This window comes from Hemibagrus wyckioides, linkage group LG06 (genome assembly GCF_019097595.1).
Source record: "Hemibagrus wyckioides isolate EC202008001 linkage group LG06, SWU_Hwy_1.0, whole genome shotgun sequence".
Classification (NCBI taxonomy): domain Eukaryota; kingdom Metazoa; phylum Chordata; class Actinopteri; order Siluriformes; family Bagridae; genus Hemibagrus; species Hemibagrus wyckioides.
The window spans coordinates 14329753-14346710 of NC_080715.1; the positions used below are offsets into that span (position 1 = coordinate 14329753).

General features: G+C 35.2%; 1 protein-coding gene across 1 annotated transcript; it reads right to left on the reverse strand.

The window, feature by feature from the left end:
- Window positions 1-5047: 5047 nt before the first annotated feature.
- en1a (engrailed homeobox 1a) lies at window positions 5048-10296 on the reverse strand. Its single transcript, XM_058393089.1, has 2 exons — window positions 9514-10296; window positions 5048-6162 (listed from the first exon to the last, which is right to left on the reverse strand). Exons 1-2 carry the CDS (start codon window positions 10007-10009, stop codon window positions 5852-5854), a joined length of 807 nt encoding a protein of 268 aa, XP_058249072.1. The 5' UTR covers window positions 10010-10296; the 3' UTR covers window positions 5048-5851.
- Window positions 10297-16958: the final 6662 nt, after the last annotated feature.

Below are 16958 nucleotides of genomic sequence, written 5' to 3' on the forward strand. Positions count from 1 at the left end.
TGTTTTTTAGGTTATTTTTAGTTCATTTAAATATTTTATTACTGCTTAGAGAGTAGTTTCAGACTAAACAACAGCATTATTTCTGGACAATAGCATTATTCCTAGCGACAACTATAATAATCATTATATAATATAATGATAATCAATTATTATTATTATTATTAATATTATTATACTATATAACTATAAACGTAAAAACTACAATTGTTTTGCAATTTAGATTCAATTTATGCAGTTTCAGGACTGTTTAGACAACATACAACATGTATATATGTATACTGTAGTGCAACATTAAATATATATTGTATATCTATACAGAACCATAGCACCACTCTTTATGTTACACACAAACAGAGGTTTAAATAAATAACTGAATTATAAACTTAGTTTTTACGGTGAACCTGAATTTTTATTATTTATTTTTTATATTTGATTTTTATTTTCTTTATAGTTTATAGGCATTTTATGTACTGAATCAAGCCTCCTCGATATACACCACTTACATTCTCACAGACAAAAGCACAACACATTAATACACCTACATACAAACCTACACCAACTCTCTCTCCCTCTCTCTCTCTCTCTCTCTCTCTCTCTCACACACACACACACACACACACACACACCACACAGAGCTTGATAGAAAGAGTCTGGAATGATCTAAATGGAGATCAGGGGATTCACATGTGTTTCCTTTTTCTCCACAGCATAGACTCACATACACTTGTGCATACACGTCTGTACAGACACAGACACACAGACATGCAGATGAGCGCACACACACACCACACACACACACACACACACACATACACATACACACACAGACTCTGGGATTCACATGCTGTACTGTGTCTGGGGTGCTGTCAGCGAGCTTGACCCCGACTGGTGCTGAAAAGCCTCTGTTGTCTACTTTTTCTCTCTCTGTCTCTCTCTGCTGTCTCTCCCTGTCTGGCTGTTAAAGCTAGAATAGGACATGAATGAGCAATTCACTAAGCTGTCCAGTCTAACCCTTTTTTGTCCTATCACAGTTACCTTGATGTTCCTGACAAACTATATTACCAATTTCAAATAACCAGCCAAACTAGTAAATCAAATTCTGTACTCGGATGGCTATTTGATCAAAAAGAGGTTTATTGTTGATCATTTGTAGTTTTGTCTTGTTATCATATCATCTTCATTCCTTATTGAACTATATATAGTACATACGATTTGGAAGAGTATTTGATAAGAAGAAGAAGAAGAAGAAGAAGAAGAAGAAGAAGAAGAAGAAGAAGAAGAAGAAAAAGAAGAAAGTACACATGATAGCTCATTACTGCTAACTAGTAAACTACTACTAAACTGTTACTTTATTATAATTACTGAGTACATTTACACAGCATTCATTAGTTGGGTATTAATATAGTACTAATTATTAATTCCTCCTTATTTCCTGCACTATATGAGTTATTGTACAGTATTATAAAGTATTTCTATGTCAATGTAGTCACCAAATAAATAATCAAAATAAATAATACATTATTTTTAGGATGCTTAGTGGGTTAATAGAACAGGAGTTTAAGGAAATAATTCTAAATATATGTAAGGCATTTATAATTATCTCCTATTATTCAGCTATGGCAGCTATGTGGTTATGTGTTTTGATTATGTTTTCCTATAAATTATTTAATATCATAGAATATGTAGTTATAAGAATGTCTTCAAGCCCCTTGAAGAAGTAAGCATGCTTCAAAATACACAGAATGCTGGACTATCCAATCCATTCTGTTACGCTTAAAAAACACTTCAGCATGTGTGAGAACACTGGCCAGCTTTTCATGCCTTTGTGCTGGGAGAGAGTAGCGTGTGATAGCACAGTGTGTGATATTATATTGTGATAGAACAGTGTGTGATGAGTGTGTAGCTATTAGGTCAGTGTTTCCCAATCCTGCTCCCGAAATATCCCACACTGTTTGTTTTAACACACCCACTTTAAAATCAGGTGAGACTTGTTACCTGAGTTAAATCAGGTAAACAATAATCTGTGCAGAGCAGAGCTACCTGTTTGTGTGTCTCTCTCTGTGTGTGTGTGTGTGTATGTGTGTCTGTGTGTGTGTGTATACGTGTTCTACTTTTTTGTTAATATATCCCAGCCCTACAAATCTAGATATATTTAACAATTTTGATGTTTTTAGCAAAAAAAAATGTAAACAAATCTGGAGCTTTAAGTACAAAAACAAAACAAACAAAACAAAACAAAAACACTACAATATTGAGGTTAAGGTTAATGCTAGGTTTGTGTGTCCGCGTAGCATTAATCAGCTGATTGGTGTGTGTGTGTGTGTGTGTGTGTGTGACAGAGAGAGCAAGTGAGAGAGAGAGAGAGCTCCATCTCTGTGGGTTGCGGTATTTTTGGAGCTGAGGAGCGTGGCTAACAGGTTTAACACCAGCCCCGCGGCACAGTGTGTGGTCCGGACGCAGTTTAACCATCAGCCGCATCTGTCTGTGAGAGGGTGTAAAGCCTTGCCATGCCTAAATCTGTTCGTTATGTGCAAAAGCGGTGGAACGGCCTGCTGAAATCACAACCTGATATAAATCAGAACAGACGGTTGTTTATCGTCATCTTACTGAAAGTCATTTTAAAGTACTAGTCCCGTTTGTTTGTTTATAGGTTTCTTTCATTTTTAGAGAGAGAGAGAGAGAGTGTGTGTGTGTGTGTGTGTGTGTCCTCATTTCACAAGTCTAATCACAAGTCTGCTTCTGAAATTAGAAAGTTTCGTGTTAAACTCGTGGTAAATATACTTTCTGGAGAATTTCAAATGAACAGCCATAGAATTGCTTAGAATTTGTAAGAATTGTCAGGTCAGATGTTGTCTAAAGTTCAAGGTTAATTCAGGAAAAGTAGTAGAGATCGTATATTATCACACAGGCTGTAGATAGTAATGTATATATTGTAGTATAAGAATAAAGTGCCATGAAAGGAAATGTTCTAATATTGTCGGCTAAATAATATTCTGTTGTTAAGGCACAGCGATGGGCCAAAGCTGTTAGTAACAGAACGAAACATAAACGTGGAAGCTGTCCTCTTATCGGTCAGTCTATACATGCATATACAGTCTATGAAATGAAATGAAATGAATGACTGTAGAGTAGCCTACATCTAAACACCATTGTCATCAGCTCGGTTTGGTTTACTCAATTATCCTACAATACCGCACAGTGTTGACAGTAAGCTTAATTGGTGACATTTAAGCATTGATATCACGCATTTATTTATTTATTTATTTATTATTTTTTATTTATTTATTATTTATTTGATTCTCAAGCCTAGTAAAACATACACATATAAACCAGTAACATAAAAGCACAAGTCAAACGTCCCGTTATAAACACAAATAACGAAACCTATTTCTTTAAACCAAATAACTAATTATTCATTCATTCATTCATTCATTCATTCATTCTAGATTATTTAATTCAATCATCATCTTATTTACGCGCACTGTTCAAGCTGCTGTAAACCCGTTCAGTCTGGCGCACGCGCGGGTGTCGGAACACAAAACCCGTTAATGGTGGGATGAGTCCTGTGGTGTTGAGTTTCATGTTAAGTTTTAATCCTGTCATAAACTTAGAAAAGAGAAATTTGAACTATTGTTATTCTTCTTCTTCTTCTTCTTCTTCTTCTTCTTCTTATTATTATTATTATTATTATTATTATTATATTAAATAATATAATAATAAAATAAAAAAAATAAATAAAAAACATAAATAGAAATTATTTCAATTCGATTCTTAGTGCAATTGTACTTAAACAAAAAAAGCTGCAGTTTAATTTGACATTCCATAATATAACTGATTAATAAATAAATATAACAAGCATTTCACTATCAAATATTTGATTAGTGGTGTATATTTATTAGGTGAATCAGTAGGCCGTCGGCAAATTATTAGGTGGAACTGTTTGCCAAAAGTTAAAAACACCAGACATAATAGATTCTAACAGCGGTTAGATTGTCATTGAGCGTTACCTTTTATAAAAGTTCCGTAAACGTCTCTTGATCAAATGTTTGAACTTGACAGATTTCGTGCGGTTCTTTCTTTCGAGCCTGTCTAGACAAGCATAAATGTTTGAGCACAGCCTCACACACACACACACACACACACATACACACACACACACACACACACAGGTTATTTTCTTAGCAAGAATACACTGTGTAATGCAGTACAGACCTGCACCTTCTGCCTCAAGCCTTCTGAGGCTATAGGTACAAACCTGAAAGACCATATCTGTTCGAATCTGAGAGAGACACAGAGAGAGAGAGAGAGAGAGAGAGAGAGAGAGAGAGAGAGAGAACATTGCGCAAAACGGAATGAGAGGGGAAAAAGGTAAAATGCGCCTGAATATAATTCTTTCATCGTTTATTTCTACAGGATATGACGGTTTAGTCGGTAGCCCCAGGCAAAGCAGCTTGATAAAATTGTCATCTGGATACAGTGAGAAAATAACTTATTTTCATTTTCTGATTGATTACTAGCATCGGTTAATCTTTGATAAATGCAGTCACGTCAACACGCAGACTAGACAAGATCTGCAGAAAACACGCATGTACTGAAGCCTATTTCCACAATAGCTATCGTTTCTCCATCAGTGCAGTCCACATCTGTGAACAGGACCAAACCTTATTTCATTGTAAACTTAATAGTTTATCATTTTTAAATTTATTTTTCCAATTTATGTTGATCATAAGACTGCTTTAAATGATTTAATATTAACCTTGTAAGTATATGGTGCTTGCATGGTGTTACGGTTAATAAAATCACAAACGCATAAAACACATGGTTAGCTGTATTATTTTAACGTTAATCCTAGATAATTCTAGATAACCGTATACAAAGGAATATAGTTCATATTTTCTATACAGCCTATATCTCTTGAAATTAAAATTAAAATTTGCTGTTTGGAATTTAAAACACAGTAGGATTTTAATTCATCTTCTCAAACAAGAATTCAGATGTCATTTCTTATCTCTCTTAAATGAACTATTTCAAAATAGAGCAGTGCAGAGTGAACAACAAAAGGCAGCTTAAATGCCACTTTAATATGCAGGGTAATACAAACGTATACACTGTGTGCATAGTGTGAATAGTGAGATTTGCTGGTGACTGTCGGGTGTACAGATAGGCCTAGAATAATTTATGCTTGAAAAGACATGAATTGGAATTAGGAAAAAGCTCCAGGAATGAAGCATGTTAACCTATTCATACACCCTCAACACACAGCATTTATTGTCATATAACAAGAAGAAAAATATATCTCCCGTATATAAAAGTGTTTATTTGGAGAGAACAGGTCTGAATATTTCAAGTAGAAGGCTATAATTGGTATTCTGATAGTCAGGTTACTCAAGTCCCACATTCATGTCCACTGTCCTATACAGAGAGACTGTACTTGAAGCAGCAATCTTCCATTTCATTTTCCCAAAGGAATCTAATCACCTGCTCTGCACGACTCAGGCTGTGTTACAAGTAGCCTGCAATCTTTCCATCTGGTAAAATCTTTGGCATGAGACTGATATATTTGCAAGTCTGATAGTCTGATGGAATTTTAAAAATGTTGACGTAATTATAGACATAAAAACATACAGATAGACATGATCGAAAAAAATATATATATAGATGTGGGCACTACATTATATGTTACAAATGAAGGTTATAATGATACTGATTAGTGGTTACTTTATACGAGTTTTTCAAACTTCTTTTCAGACACTACGATGTCCAGCGTTTCCTCACTTTTTAATCAAGAGTGCAAACGCAGTCCTGCTGTTCAGTTTGTGTGTTAGTGCAGCTTTATGCTCATCTCTATCCTTCAGTCACTCTCGTCTTGGATGGTGGTGGTGGAGTGGTTGTACAGTCCCTGCGCCATCAAATGCAGCGCCAGTGAGTTTTTGTAACCGCTGGATTTTTTGATCTTGGCACGTTTGTTCTGAAACCAGATTTTAATCTGCGACTCATTGAGGTTGAGCTCGTTTGCGAGGGTCTGCCGCCGCTGCTCGGTGATGTAGCGGTTCAGCTGGAACTCCGCCTTCAGCCGCTGCAGCTGTTCAGCCGTGAATGCCGTCCTGGGCCGCTTATTCTCCGCCTGGCTCTTCTTCTTTTTCAGTCTGCGGGTCCTTGGACCTGATGTGAGAACAACAATGAGACGAATCCATGAATATCAAGCAGAGTACTAAATACATGAAGTCAAAAGAAAATGAAAGGTTGCCCGAAAAACGTTGTTTTTTGTTTGTTTGTTTGTTTAGCACAAATAACAGTACATTGACTCGTATGTCTGCCCAACCATTTATGTTATACTACTACTATTACTACTATTTTTTTTATTATTATTTTTCAAACTATCATTATTTATTAGTTATATATTATAAAACTATATAATTATTAGTTACACAATAATAATAATAATAATAATAATAATAATAATAATAATAATAATTATTATTATTATTATTATTATTATTATTATTATTATTATTATTATAGTGTAACTAATAATAATATAGTTTTATAATATATAACTAATAAATAATTATTATATTACATAATAATAATTAGTAGTAGCAGTAGTAGTAGTTGTAGTAGTACTACTACTAGTAGTAGCAGGTAGCTTGTTAAAGATTTGTATTTATTATCAAAGTCTTGGATTTGCCAGACTTCATTATAGTCTTTGTTGTAAAGTGTGAGAAAATATATCATTTAGGATATATCTTTATTCACGGCACTTCAGTTTGAATGGCTACTGCTCTACATGTACTTCATTATTCTGTATTGCTTTTGGACACCAGGCTGCTTTTGTTTGCAGTTCTGAGATTCACATATCAGGTGTGTGCGAAAGTAAACGAATGTGCCTACTCGGCTAGTCTAGCTTATGAAGGAAGGGCGATGAGGTCGAGTTTGGATGATTACACAGATCAGGCTATAGCGATTTCATGACTTAAACAGGTTAAACCCCGAGTGTGTGAAGCACTGATATGTGAAAAACTAAAAAATCTTTCCACCAAATAAAATGGGTAAGATAAAAGGTGGATAATATATTCGCATGTTCAAAATTTAGAATTTTAATAAGGCCCATTGTCCACTTATTTTCGCTTTTTTCTTGTCTAGATCAAATAGGTTAGGCTGGGTCGTTTTTGCAGTCACTCTACAAGGTTATAATTAAACTGGCCTGGCAATATTAACCGATAAAGTATCGTAGCCATTGCTCGCATTTCAAACGAATGGCCTCTAAAACCTGAGCCTCCATTCAGCATCTTATTTTCTTTACATGCTCAGAGATTAAAGCTACTATGTGTAAAGGGTAAATTTCCTGATGTGTGTCATGAAGTGCATTCCACATTCATTAAACTGCATTAACGAAAATTTCACTTAAAAATAACCTAAACTCCGAACTGACCTTTTTTATTAGTTATAAAAAAGTTCATTGTCTCATAATATCAACTTTATTTATGACAATCATATTTCAGTGTTAGTTACTGTTAATGTAATTCAAATAAATGTTTTTCAGTAAGTGTCTAGTCTCTAATACCTGTTGACTATATAATTAGAGACAAAAACACACACATTTAGAATACAGACCCTTCCGAATTCCTAATAAATAAACTAAAGAGAAATTAGTCTATATAGCAGAGATGAGCCAAATCCCAGGTCCAGGCGATTCATAAGGGGCTTGATGAATAACATACCTGCTATGCAAACTAACCCACAGTTCAGCAGGTTTTATGTGATTTATAAAACTTAAGATTACTTTGCTGAACTCCCTTTAGATTAATTCTGTATTTAATGGCTATAGCACTTCGATCACACACTTCACAATGTTTTTTTTTTTGTAACCAAGCGTTATATCTGAAAAAAGAAACAGGTAACATCCAGGGTTTCTAGGGGATCTTTTGGACAGCCACCATTTCTAGCATTTGAAGTCACAATTAAGAAACTAAATGAACGAAGCGTTATTTATTAACGCTTATTACAAACCTGTGTGTATATATATATATATATAACAGATTTTGTACATTGGCTTTATTTAAAAAAAAAAAAAAGTTTGTTTTTATTTACAAATTACGAAACAATAGCTCACATGGTCAGATAAGCAACAAAGAGTTAGAATAAAGGTCTCTAGCAGAAACCGGGTATAACCGGGTTTTTTTAATACAAAAACTAAAAAATATATTTTTTATTTAATATTCATTTTTACCACAGCACATGGGCATGCTTTCCACACTGGCATAGCTATAACAGTTCCATCTTGTCGTGTGCATAGACAAATCTATCTTTAATAATAACTCTGTTGTAGCTGTATTAACATTAGTGCTTAATAACGCATCCACTTCAATTCACTCTATAGATCGTGCAAGGACACACGAAGCCCTGATCCTGTGTATTGTGTTTTGAATATGGCTTTGGAAATTGCACATCGTAGTGAATATATATGTATTTTTTAAATATTTTTTTTTTGTAATTATTATACAATTTTCAAGCGTTGCGTGAACTGCATTAATTTACAGTATGCATAGTATTGAACTGTTCTGGCGGACATAATATATTATGATTTTTTTTTGTTCATGTTTTTATCCAGGCCGATTTTTCACGAGTCTTCAGACACAAGCTAAGTCACGAGTCACTCAAGTTCAAGTACGAATCCAGTGTGTTAGTCCGAGCTGAGTCAGTGAAAGTGCGATGCAAGTGCCCCTAACTCTCCATCTCTAGAGATTTTGTCTGAAAATTGTTATTACTATTCTTACTGAAAGTTTGAAATGTTATTATGCACAAATGCCTGAGAAATTCTTAAGTAATGCACCAAAAACCTGCAACTTCATTTCCTTTTTTTGTAAGCAAAATTAATATAAAGTTAAAGCGCCACCAGTTACATTTTTGAGCATGTGATGTTTATTTATTAGCTCTGTTTAACGAACAAAAGCCTGAAAGTGAAAATGCCTTTCCATTCATGTAGCATGTCGTAGGCTATTGTAAGGTAATTATAAGTAAATATTTATCTTTCTTGGAAAATATAATAGACATCTATTAACACACGGGTTCAAGTCTAAACACATAAAAATTATGCCACTCACTGGAAGGATTTTGCAGATTTACAGTCGCTAAAAATAATAATAATTATTTATATTTTTATTATTATTATTAATATTAATATTTTTTCCCACATCAGTATAACATCAGTATGACCTACGCATATCAGCTTACACATTCTAACAATGTAAATAAAACATTAAACCTATCACACATTTGAGGTTGCAGCCAAAATTCATGGTTTGCCTAATTCTCCAGTAGCCAACCAAACTTTTATTTATTTATTTATTTATTTATTTATTTATTTATTTATTTATTTATTTATTTATTTATTTATTATTTACATTTTTTAATTTAAGAAAATATTAAGTTGAAACGATTTAGACCTGGTCGCTACACCATTTCCCAAGTAGCTGATGTTGTAGACTGAGCTTGAATGACCCGTTGGCTTACCGGATGAAGGACGGTCTGAGTATCTGGTGCAATAAACCCAAGCGGGCCAAAGTAGCCCACGAGGGTCTTTACCAGCCGCTGCTTCTCCGACACTGTGTTCTGCACCTGCTGCTGATTCTTTAGCATGGTCTGGCGTTGTAACTCTACTCGAATTGTCCGCTATGGGCTCTCTCTGGCTTGATGGCGACGAGACCGAAGAGGAAGTACAAGAGGAAACGCTGTCGGAGGAGTCTGGGCATGGAGTTCCGGGCGGCGCGGGCCTGCCCTGCCCGCCCCTGTCAGAGTCATTAGGACGCTCCCTAGCTCCTGTTCCCGGATCCTTTTTGCAGCCAAAGTCAGGCCGGAGTATGTCATCAATAAAAAAGTTAGTGGTCCTGTGAGCTGGATGCAATGCAGGCTGCAGCAGAGGCGGCGGTGGGGAGACCTGGCTCAGGGACAGAGACGCACTGTCCGCTTCACTCGGGTCCCGACTGGAGGGATCATGCGGATCTTCCATGACTGGCGACTGCTCTGTCTTTCTTTGCTTTCCAATAGGGGCACCAGTCGGGTCTGGAACCAACTACTCTTTCCTGCATGTGACGAGGCATAAGGCGTTGAGAAACGTTATCTCAGACGACGGGCTAATTGCTTGAGCGGATTGGAGCGCATATTAAAAGTCAGCTCGTCGACACGCCTCGGAAACAGAGCCTGCGCGTGCTCGCCGTATCCGTGTTTTGACAGGACTGACAGCGCATGGTGCGCAGCCTTCCTTTACCCTCCGCGTCGTCTCCAAAATTTATGACACTCGGGCAATCGTGAACTCTGTTAGCCCAAACGGATCTCTCCCATTCCTGGACCCACTTAAGCCGGAAACAACGTCAGCTCACTCTATGTTTTGTGAGCCTATCTATGAGCGAGGTACTCTCTGCCACGTGTGTCTCCGTCCAATACCGAGTGTCTTCTATTAGCTAGAGTTCTAGACGCGCTCAAATCATTTGATCTCAAAACAGCACACCCGGCTGCAGACTTTCCTTCAGACTCCAGAAGTGCAGAGGGGAAATAGGCCTAAACAATTGAGCATTCACAGTATGCTAATAATTTGATATTATATAATACTATACTATGTAATAATATTATATTATCCCACGCATGCTTGTGGAAGAATAGAATAGAATAGAATAGAATAGAAGTGATCAAATGTTTTGATATAAGGCTAGGTTTTAGGCATTAATAATAATAATAATAATAATAATAATAATAATAATAATAATAATAATCCTTATTATTATTATTATTATTATTATTATTATTATTATTATTATTATTATATGGCGTGAGAATTAATTATGATTGTAATAAGACTGTAACGACTCACTTACTGAAAACTCATAGGTTGATATATTTATGAAACCCATGCACAGCTTTGTGTTGTAATCCATTATATCTCGGCGTGGGCAGGTTTGAGAACTCTATCCCCAGCACTATTTGCTGCAAGGTAATTAAATTCTAATTAGTACACTAAGACTTGCCCGTTTTGTGAGTCAGATCCATTCAGGCGCTTAATGGCCGAACAGCCTGCTATCTCTCCTGCAGGAAGCGCATAGAGAGCGTCCGTGAGAGATAATTTATAGGGTTTAATTACTCCGCATTCAGCGCGATCAGCTTGGCGTTTATCATACCGAAGTGAATAGAGTAGAGCAAAACCCGCCGCTTAATCAGGCGCGCGTGGGGATGAGCTTCCTCTACAGCGCGTTACACAGACGCTGCGCACTAACCCAGGGTTCACTGAGACAACATTTATATACTGGACTTGATTGACGCTCAAGCGTTTAGTGATTAATTTCAGCGCGACGTATAAAACAACATGATAAATGTCGTTTTCAACGCGGGAAAACATTGCTTAATGTGAAGCTAAATATGCTGCCCAGCTGGACCTGTTCCCAAGAGAAATGACAGAACAGTCAGAATTTACTGCAAATACAGCACTAGTCTATAAGCTACAGTGCAACTAATATTAAATTAGACATGATGTAGTTTCCCACACTTTAAATAATGCACATGGTTCACGTTTATTAAAATGATTTAATTCAAGCAGACGAGTACTAATATATGATATAAAATGTGTTCAGCGGGACAAAATAAACCCAAAATAAATGTTATATACGATACATTAGTTCTAGGACTTCTATAATTCTGTGTGTTTTGTTCTTTGGTGAAATTGCAGCCTGCATTAGTACAACAGCAATAAGTCTTTTATCAAATAAAAAAAATAAAAAATAAAAAATAAAATAAAATAAAAATGAAATTAAATTAAATGAAATTAAATACATTTTTAAATGTAATTAAATGAAAGCAAAAAATGCACTTAAATTACATTAAAATAAAATAAAATAAAATTGATTACATTCAACTAAATTTAATTAAATAATTAAATACCATTTGAATTTAATTATTTATTTTTAGAAAGTTTTGAATCCTTCTTAATTTCCTTTTATTCTTTTCTTTTATTTGTCGTATTTAGTTAAGGGATCGGGAGGAATTATAATTGCACTGTAGGTACTTTACACTAATAATAATAATAATACCACTGTTTCAAACTGCTGCATGCACGAGGGTTTATTTTACAGTCATTCCTCCGAGCTGAGGGTTTCTTCCTGCGCAACGATGATCACGCCGCAATCATAAAACACACGCGTGGCTACAGCACACCTTACGCTTCTATTCTATTCTATTCTATTCTATTCTATTCTATTCTATTCTATTCTATTCTATTCTATAAAACACAGAAAATGGAAAATAGACTGCAGTATGGTTCAATTAAATTTAATTCACTTTTATTTGTATAGCGCTTTTAACATTGAACATTGTCTCAAAGCAGCTTTACAGAATATAAGAAACAAAAAAACATAGTGCAAAAAGTCCTAGATGTTAGACAAAATCATCCCTTATAAGGCAAAGTATAAAACAACAACAACAACCGTTTTGTACTGACACATTGCAGAACATTTTCTTTTGTTACCCACCACCTGCGTAAAAACGCTCCCATGACACTGCTGCAAAACAACAACAACAAAACCTTTCATCTTTTGTCTAAGCTAGTAAGTTGGACAAAAAGATGATTATGCATATATACTATACTATACTACATTATTTAAATATATATATATATATATATATATATATATATATATATATATATATATATATATATACATATATATATATATATATATTAATATGTGCACTTTATTATTATTATTATTTAAACTCATTCATCTAAAATCTGAAGTGTATTATATTTGTATTTTTTATATGATCATTATTCGTTGACGTTTAATTGCGCGACGGCTTTTTTATTTTTTGGGCCTATTTTGTTTTATTGTGACGATCGACCTGACGAACGTTCAACTATAAGGTGCTTTTAAAAACGTACACAGAGTTTCGTTATTTGGTTTGAAGTATGTATTTATAACGGGACCTTTGACTTGTGCTTTTATGTCACTGGATATGTTTTACTAGGCTTGAGAGAGAGAGAGAGAGAGAGAGAGAGAGAGAGAGAGAGAGAGAGAGAGAGAGAGAGAGAGAGAGAGACTACAAAAATTGGTTTATTTAAAACATAGAGAACATAAATTATTTGGTTAAATAAATAAATAAATAATTGAAAAGCCCATCTACAAGCACGTCGAACAAAGAAATCAAAATCTGTGTGGTGAAGTCTTTGGGAAAAGCTCTTTCTCCATCTAGTGGCCAAAAAGAGTTCTTGAGTTAAAGCGCCATGCACCATACTGATAGGGCAAAATGACTGCAGTCTAATCAGTTAATTAATATAACAGTCTATTATTACAGGTTGTCATTAGGCATTAATTTTCCTATACATGTAACAATTAATCCCACATGCAGCAATTAATACCAACGGCACCAGTGTTATAGATCTAATAGTTGCTGTAAGTGTGACATCTTCGAAATATTAGATACTTAATTGTACTTTATTGAACCTATGAGGGAAATTCTTGTGTTACAGCAGCTTAGTCAGTTACATAATACAAATAAATAAATGAATTTATAAATTAATAAATTAAACAGAGCTGTGCAGATATGAAACACAGTTGTGGATTTAACCATATTTAAATCAGTATTTACATTACAGTACACATTCAAGATTCAAGATTCAAGAAGCTTTTATTGTCATTTCAACCACATATAGCTGGCGCAGTACATAGTGAAATGAAACAACGTTTCTCCAGGACCTGGTGCTACATAAACATACAACAACAAGTTCAACACAAAAACAACACCACAGAGCTAGGACAGAAGTTTGTCTTAGCCACGTAAAGTGCACAGTGTGCAGCTAGGTGCAAACAGAGCATAGACAAGACAGTGCAAAAAGACAATAAATACAATAAAGACAACACAAAAGAACACAGGACACTTAGCGCCGAAAAGAAATAAAAGAACGTGTACTGGAATGTAAGTGAAATAAAATAGATAAAGTGAAATGATGTAAAAAATAAAAAAAAAAGTATTGTGCAAAAATATTGTGCAAAAATACACAGCAGCGGTTGAGGTAGTGCAAATAGAATAAACATAAATATAACTATAGCAGCGGATGACAGGTAGAGGTAGTGCAGTAAGTAATGAACAGTATAAATTATGTGTGTGTGTGTGCGTCCACACAGTCAAGAGAGAGTGTGTGCAAACATGTGCAACCTGGTTGTAGATAATAAATATGAAGTACCTTGTGAGTTTAGAAAATAGTGTAAATAGCTGTAGTAGTGCATTGTGAGAGTGTTGTCACCGGTCACACACAGGTGAACTATTGTACAATATTATTGAGAATGGTATGAATGATCTCCTGTAACATTCTCTGTGACAATGAGTCTTTTGTAGAATGAACTCCGCTGACTCTGTAATGTATTGTAGAGTGGGTAAGATGGATTGTACATGTTGGAGAGCAGTTTGTTTATTGACCTCCTGTGCCTCACTGACTCAAATGTCTCCAGTTTGTGTCCAATCTTGCAATTTAACTTAATTTTACTTAATCCTGGCATCCCTGATGCTGCACCCCCAGCAGACCACAACACAGTAAATGTCATTTGCCACCACAGACTGGTAGAAGTGTCAATGTGTTACAAACATTGACAGATCTGTGCTTCCTCAGAAAATAGTGTCTGCTAATTTCCTTCTTGTATACAGCATTAGTGTGGGTCCTCTAGTCCAGTCTGTCGTTTAAGTGTACACCCAAATACTTGTAGTTGTCAATAATTCCAACCTCCTCGCCCATGACGATTATGGGCTCAGTCTAAAGTCCACCTTAATATTTGAAATATTAAGTAACCTAGGTTTGTTTTGAGAGACACAAATAATATCTGCTGCAATATAAGAATAAAATCATAAGAAAAGATTCAAATTCACTTCACTAGTTTACAGGATTTACAAAAATACTTTCATGAATTAAATGAAGTAGTGATAACAACTGATAATGATGTTTATGTGTAAAATTTACTCAAATTATGACATGCTCTTTAAACCCAGGATCCTCTATTGTTTATCTGTAGTAGCTTCATTACTTGAAACATATTCCAAGTGATTGAGAATAATTTTGTTATTGCAATGTTTGTTTTAAACTTTGTTTTCAGAATCATTTGTTTTAAACTTTGTCACCTATAAAAGGAGACATTACTACAAATTGTAAGTTAAAATGGTCAGTTATGGTTAATGGACATGTAACTGCATCAGTTGTCCCTTTTAAGGAACCCTTAAATGTTCTGTGTAAAAGCTGTTTGCTAAACAGAACAGTAGAGCCCTACAGTTTAAAACATGATAACCCCATTAAGTTATGGAATAGGTTTCTTCTCTTTTACTTAAATTGTCAGGACAAATATTGAATACTAAATTCAAGTTTATACGTTTTCAAAAATTAAAATTTAAAGTAATCCTTTGTCTTGAGAAACTTGAGAAAGTTGAGTTTACTCACATTTTTAAAGCAGTTGGTGAACTTTCTTTTCTATTTTCACCATCTTGAAATGTAACCAAATAATCCCGAAAAAGAACTAAATGGTGGCTTCCTGACAGTAAGTGGTTTTTGATCTAAAAGCATTTGATACTGAAATTTTAGTATTGTGTTAATTATACACATGCTCGCCTGGGATACGAAAACATTTGTTATCTCCTTATACCTCTATATCTTAGTCTTTCCAACATCATATCTACTGTAAAATATAATTTATATACAGCGGGTAAAATATTGAACACGTCACCTTTTTTTCCCAATAAATATATTTCCAAAGGTGCTATTGCTGTGACATTCTCACCAGATGTTGATAACAGCCCACAACAATCCACACATGCAAAGAAATCAAACCATACATGTCCATAAATTATGTTATGTGTAATAATGTGAAATGACTCTTGGAAAAAAGTACTGAACCCATGAAGAATTATAATTATAATTAGAAAGCAATCCTGCCCCTTGTCAGTACAAATTAATATCAACTGGTTCAGTCCCAACTGATGGGCAATAAAAAGGAGTCTAATTACCAAGGTGGCACCCAAGAAACATCTCATGGTGTGTAAAAGCAAATAGTTCTCTCAAAACCTTCACAACCTTATTGTGGCAAAACATACTGATGGCATTGGTTACAGAAGGATTTCAAAACTTCTGAATGTTCCAGTGAGCACTGTTGGGGCCAATAATCCAGAGCTGGAAAGAACATCATTTCACTAGAAACTGGCCATGATCAGGTGCTCCTTGCAAGATTTCTGACAGGGGAGTGAAACGAATTATCAGAAGAGTTTTCCAAGAGCCAAGGACCACTTGTGGAGAGCTTCAGAAACACCTGGAATTAGCAGGTACAAGTAATGCACTAAACCACCATGGTGTGTATGCACGCTCACCACACAAGTCTCCACTGCTGAAGAAAATCATGTTGAATCTTGTTTAAAGTTTGCTGCATAACATTTGGACAAGCCTGTAAAATACTGGGAAAATATGTAGATGCCATAATACACACCATGTTTGGGGGACAAATTTTTTGGGCACTGCACATCACCCCAAAAATGCCATACCAACAATGAAGTTTAGAGGTGGGAAGATCATGGTGTGGGGCTTTTTTCCAGCATACAGTACTGGCAAACTTCATATAATTGAAAAACAAATCTGCTGCCATCTACTGTGATGATGAAGATGAAAAGAGGTTGGACATTTCAGAAAGACAATGATCCCAAACACACAGCCAAGGAAACTCTCAACTGGTCTCAGAGAAAGAAAATAAAGCTGCTAGAATGGCCCAGGCAATCACCTGACTTGAATCCAATTGATTGCTTGCCAAATTGTTACAGCACTCAACAGAATGGGATATATCAATGCTAACTGACTTAACTCATCTAAATAGCATTTATAAATACTTTTGTCCAAAGCAATCCCTGAGTGAGGCGTACTGCAGTCCAAGCATCTTGCCGTTGATTCC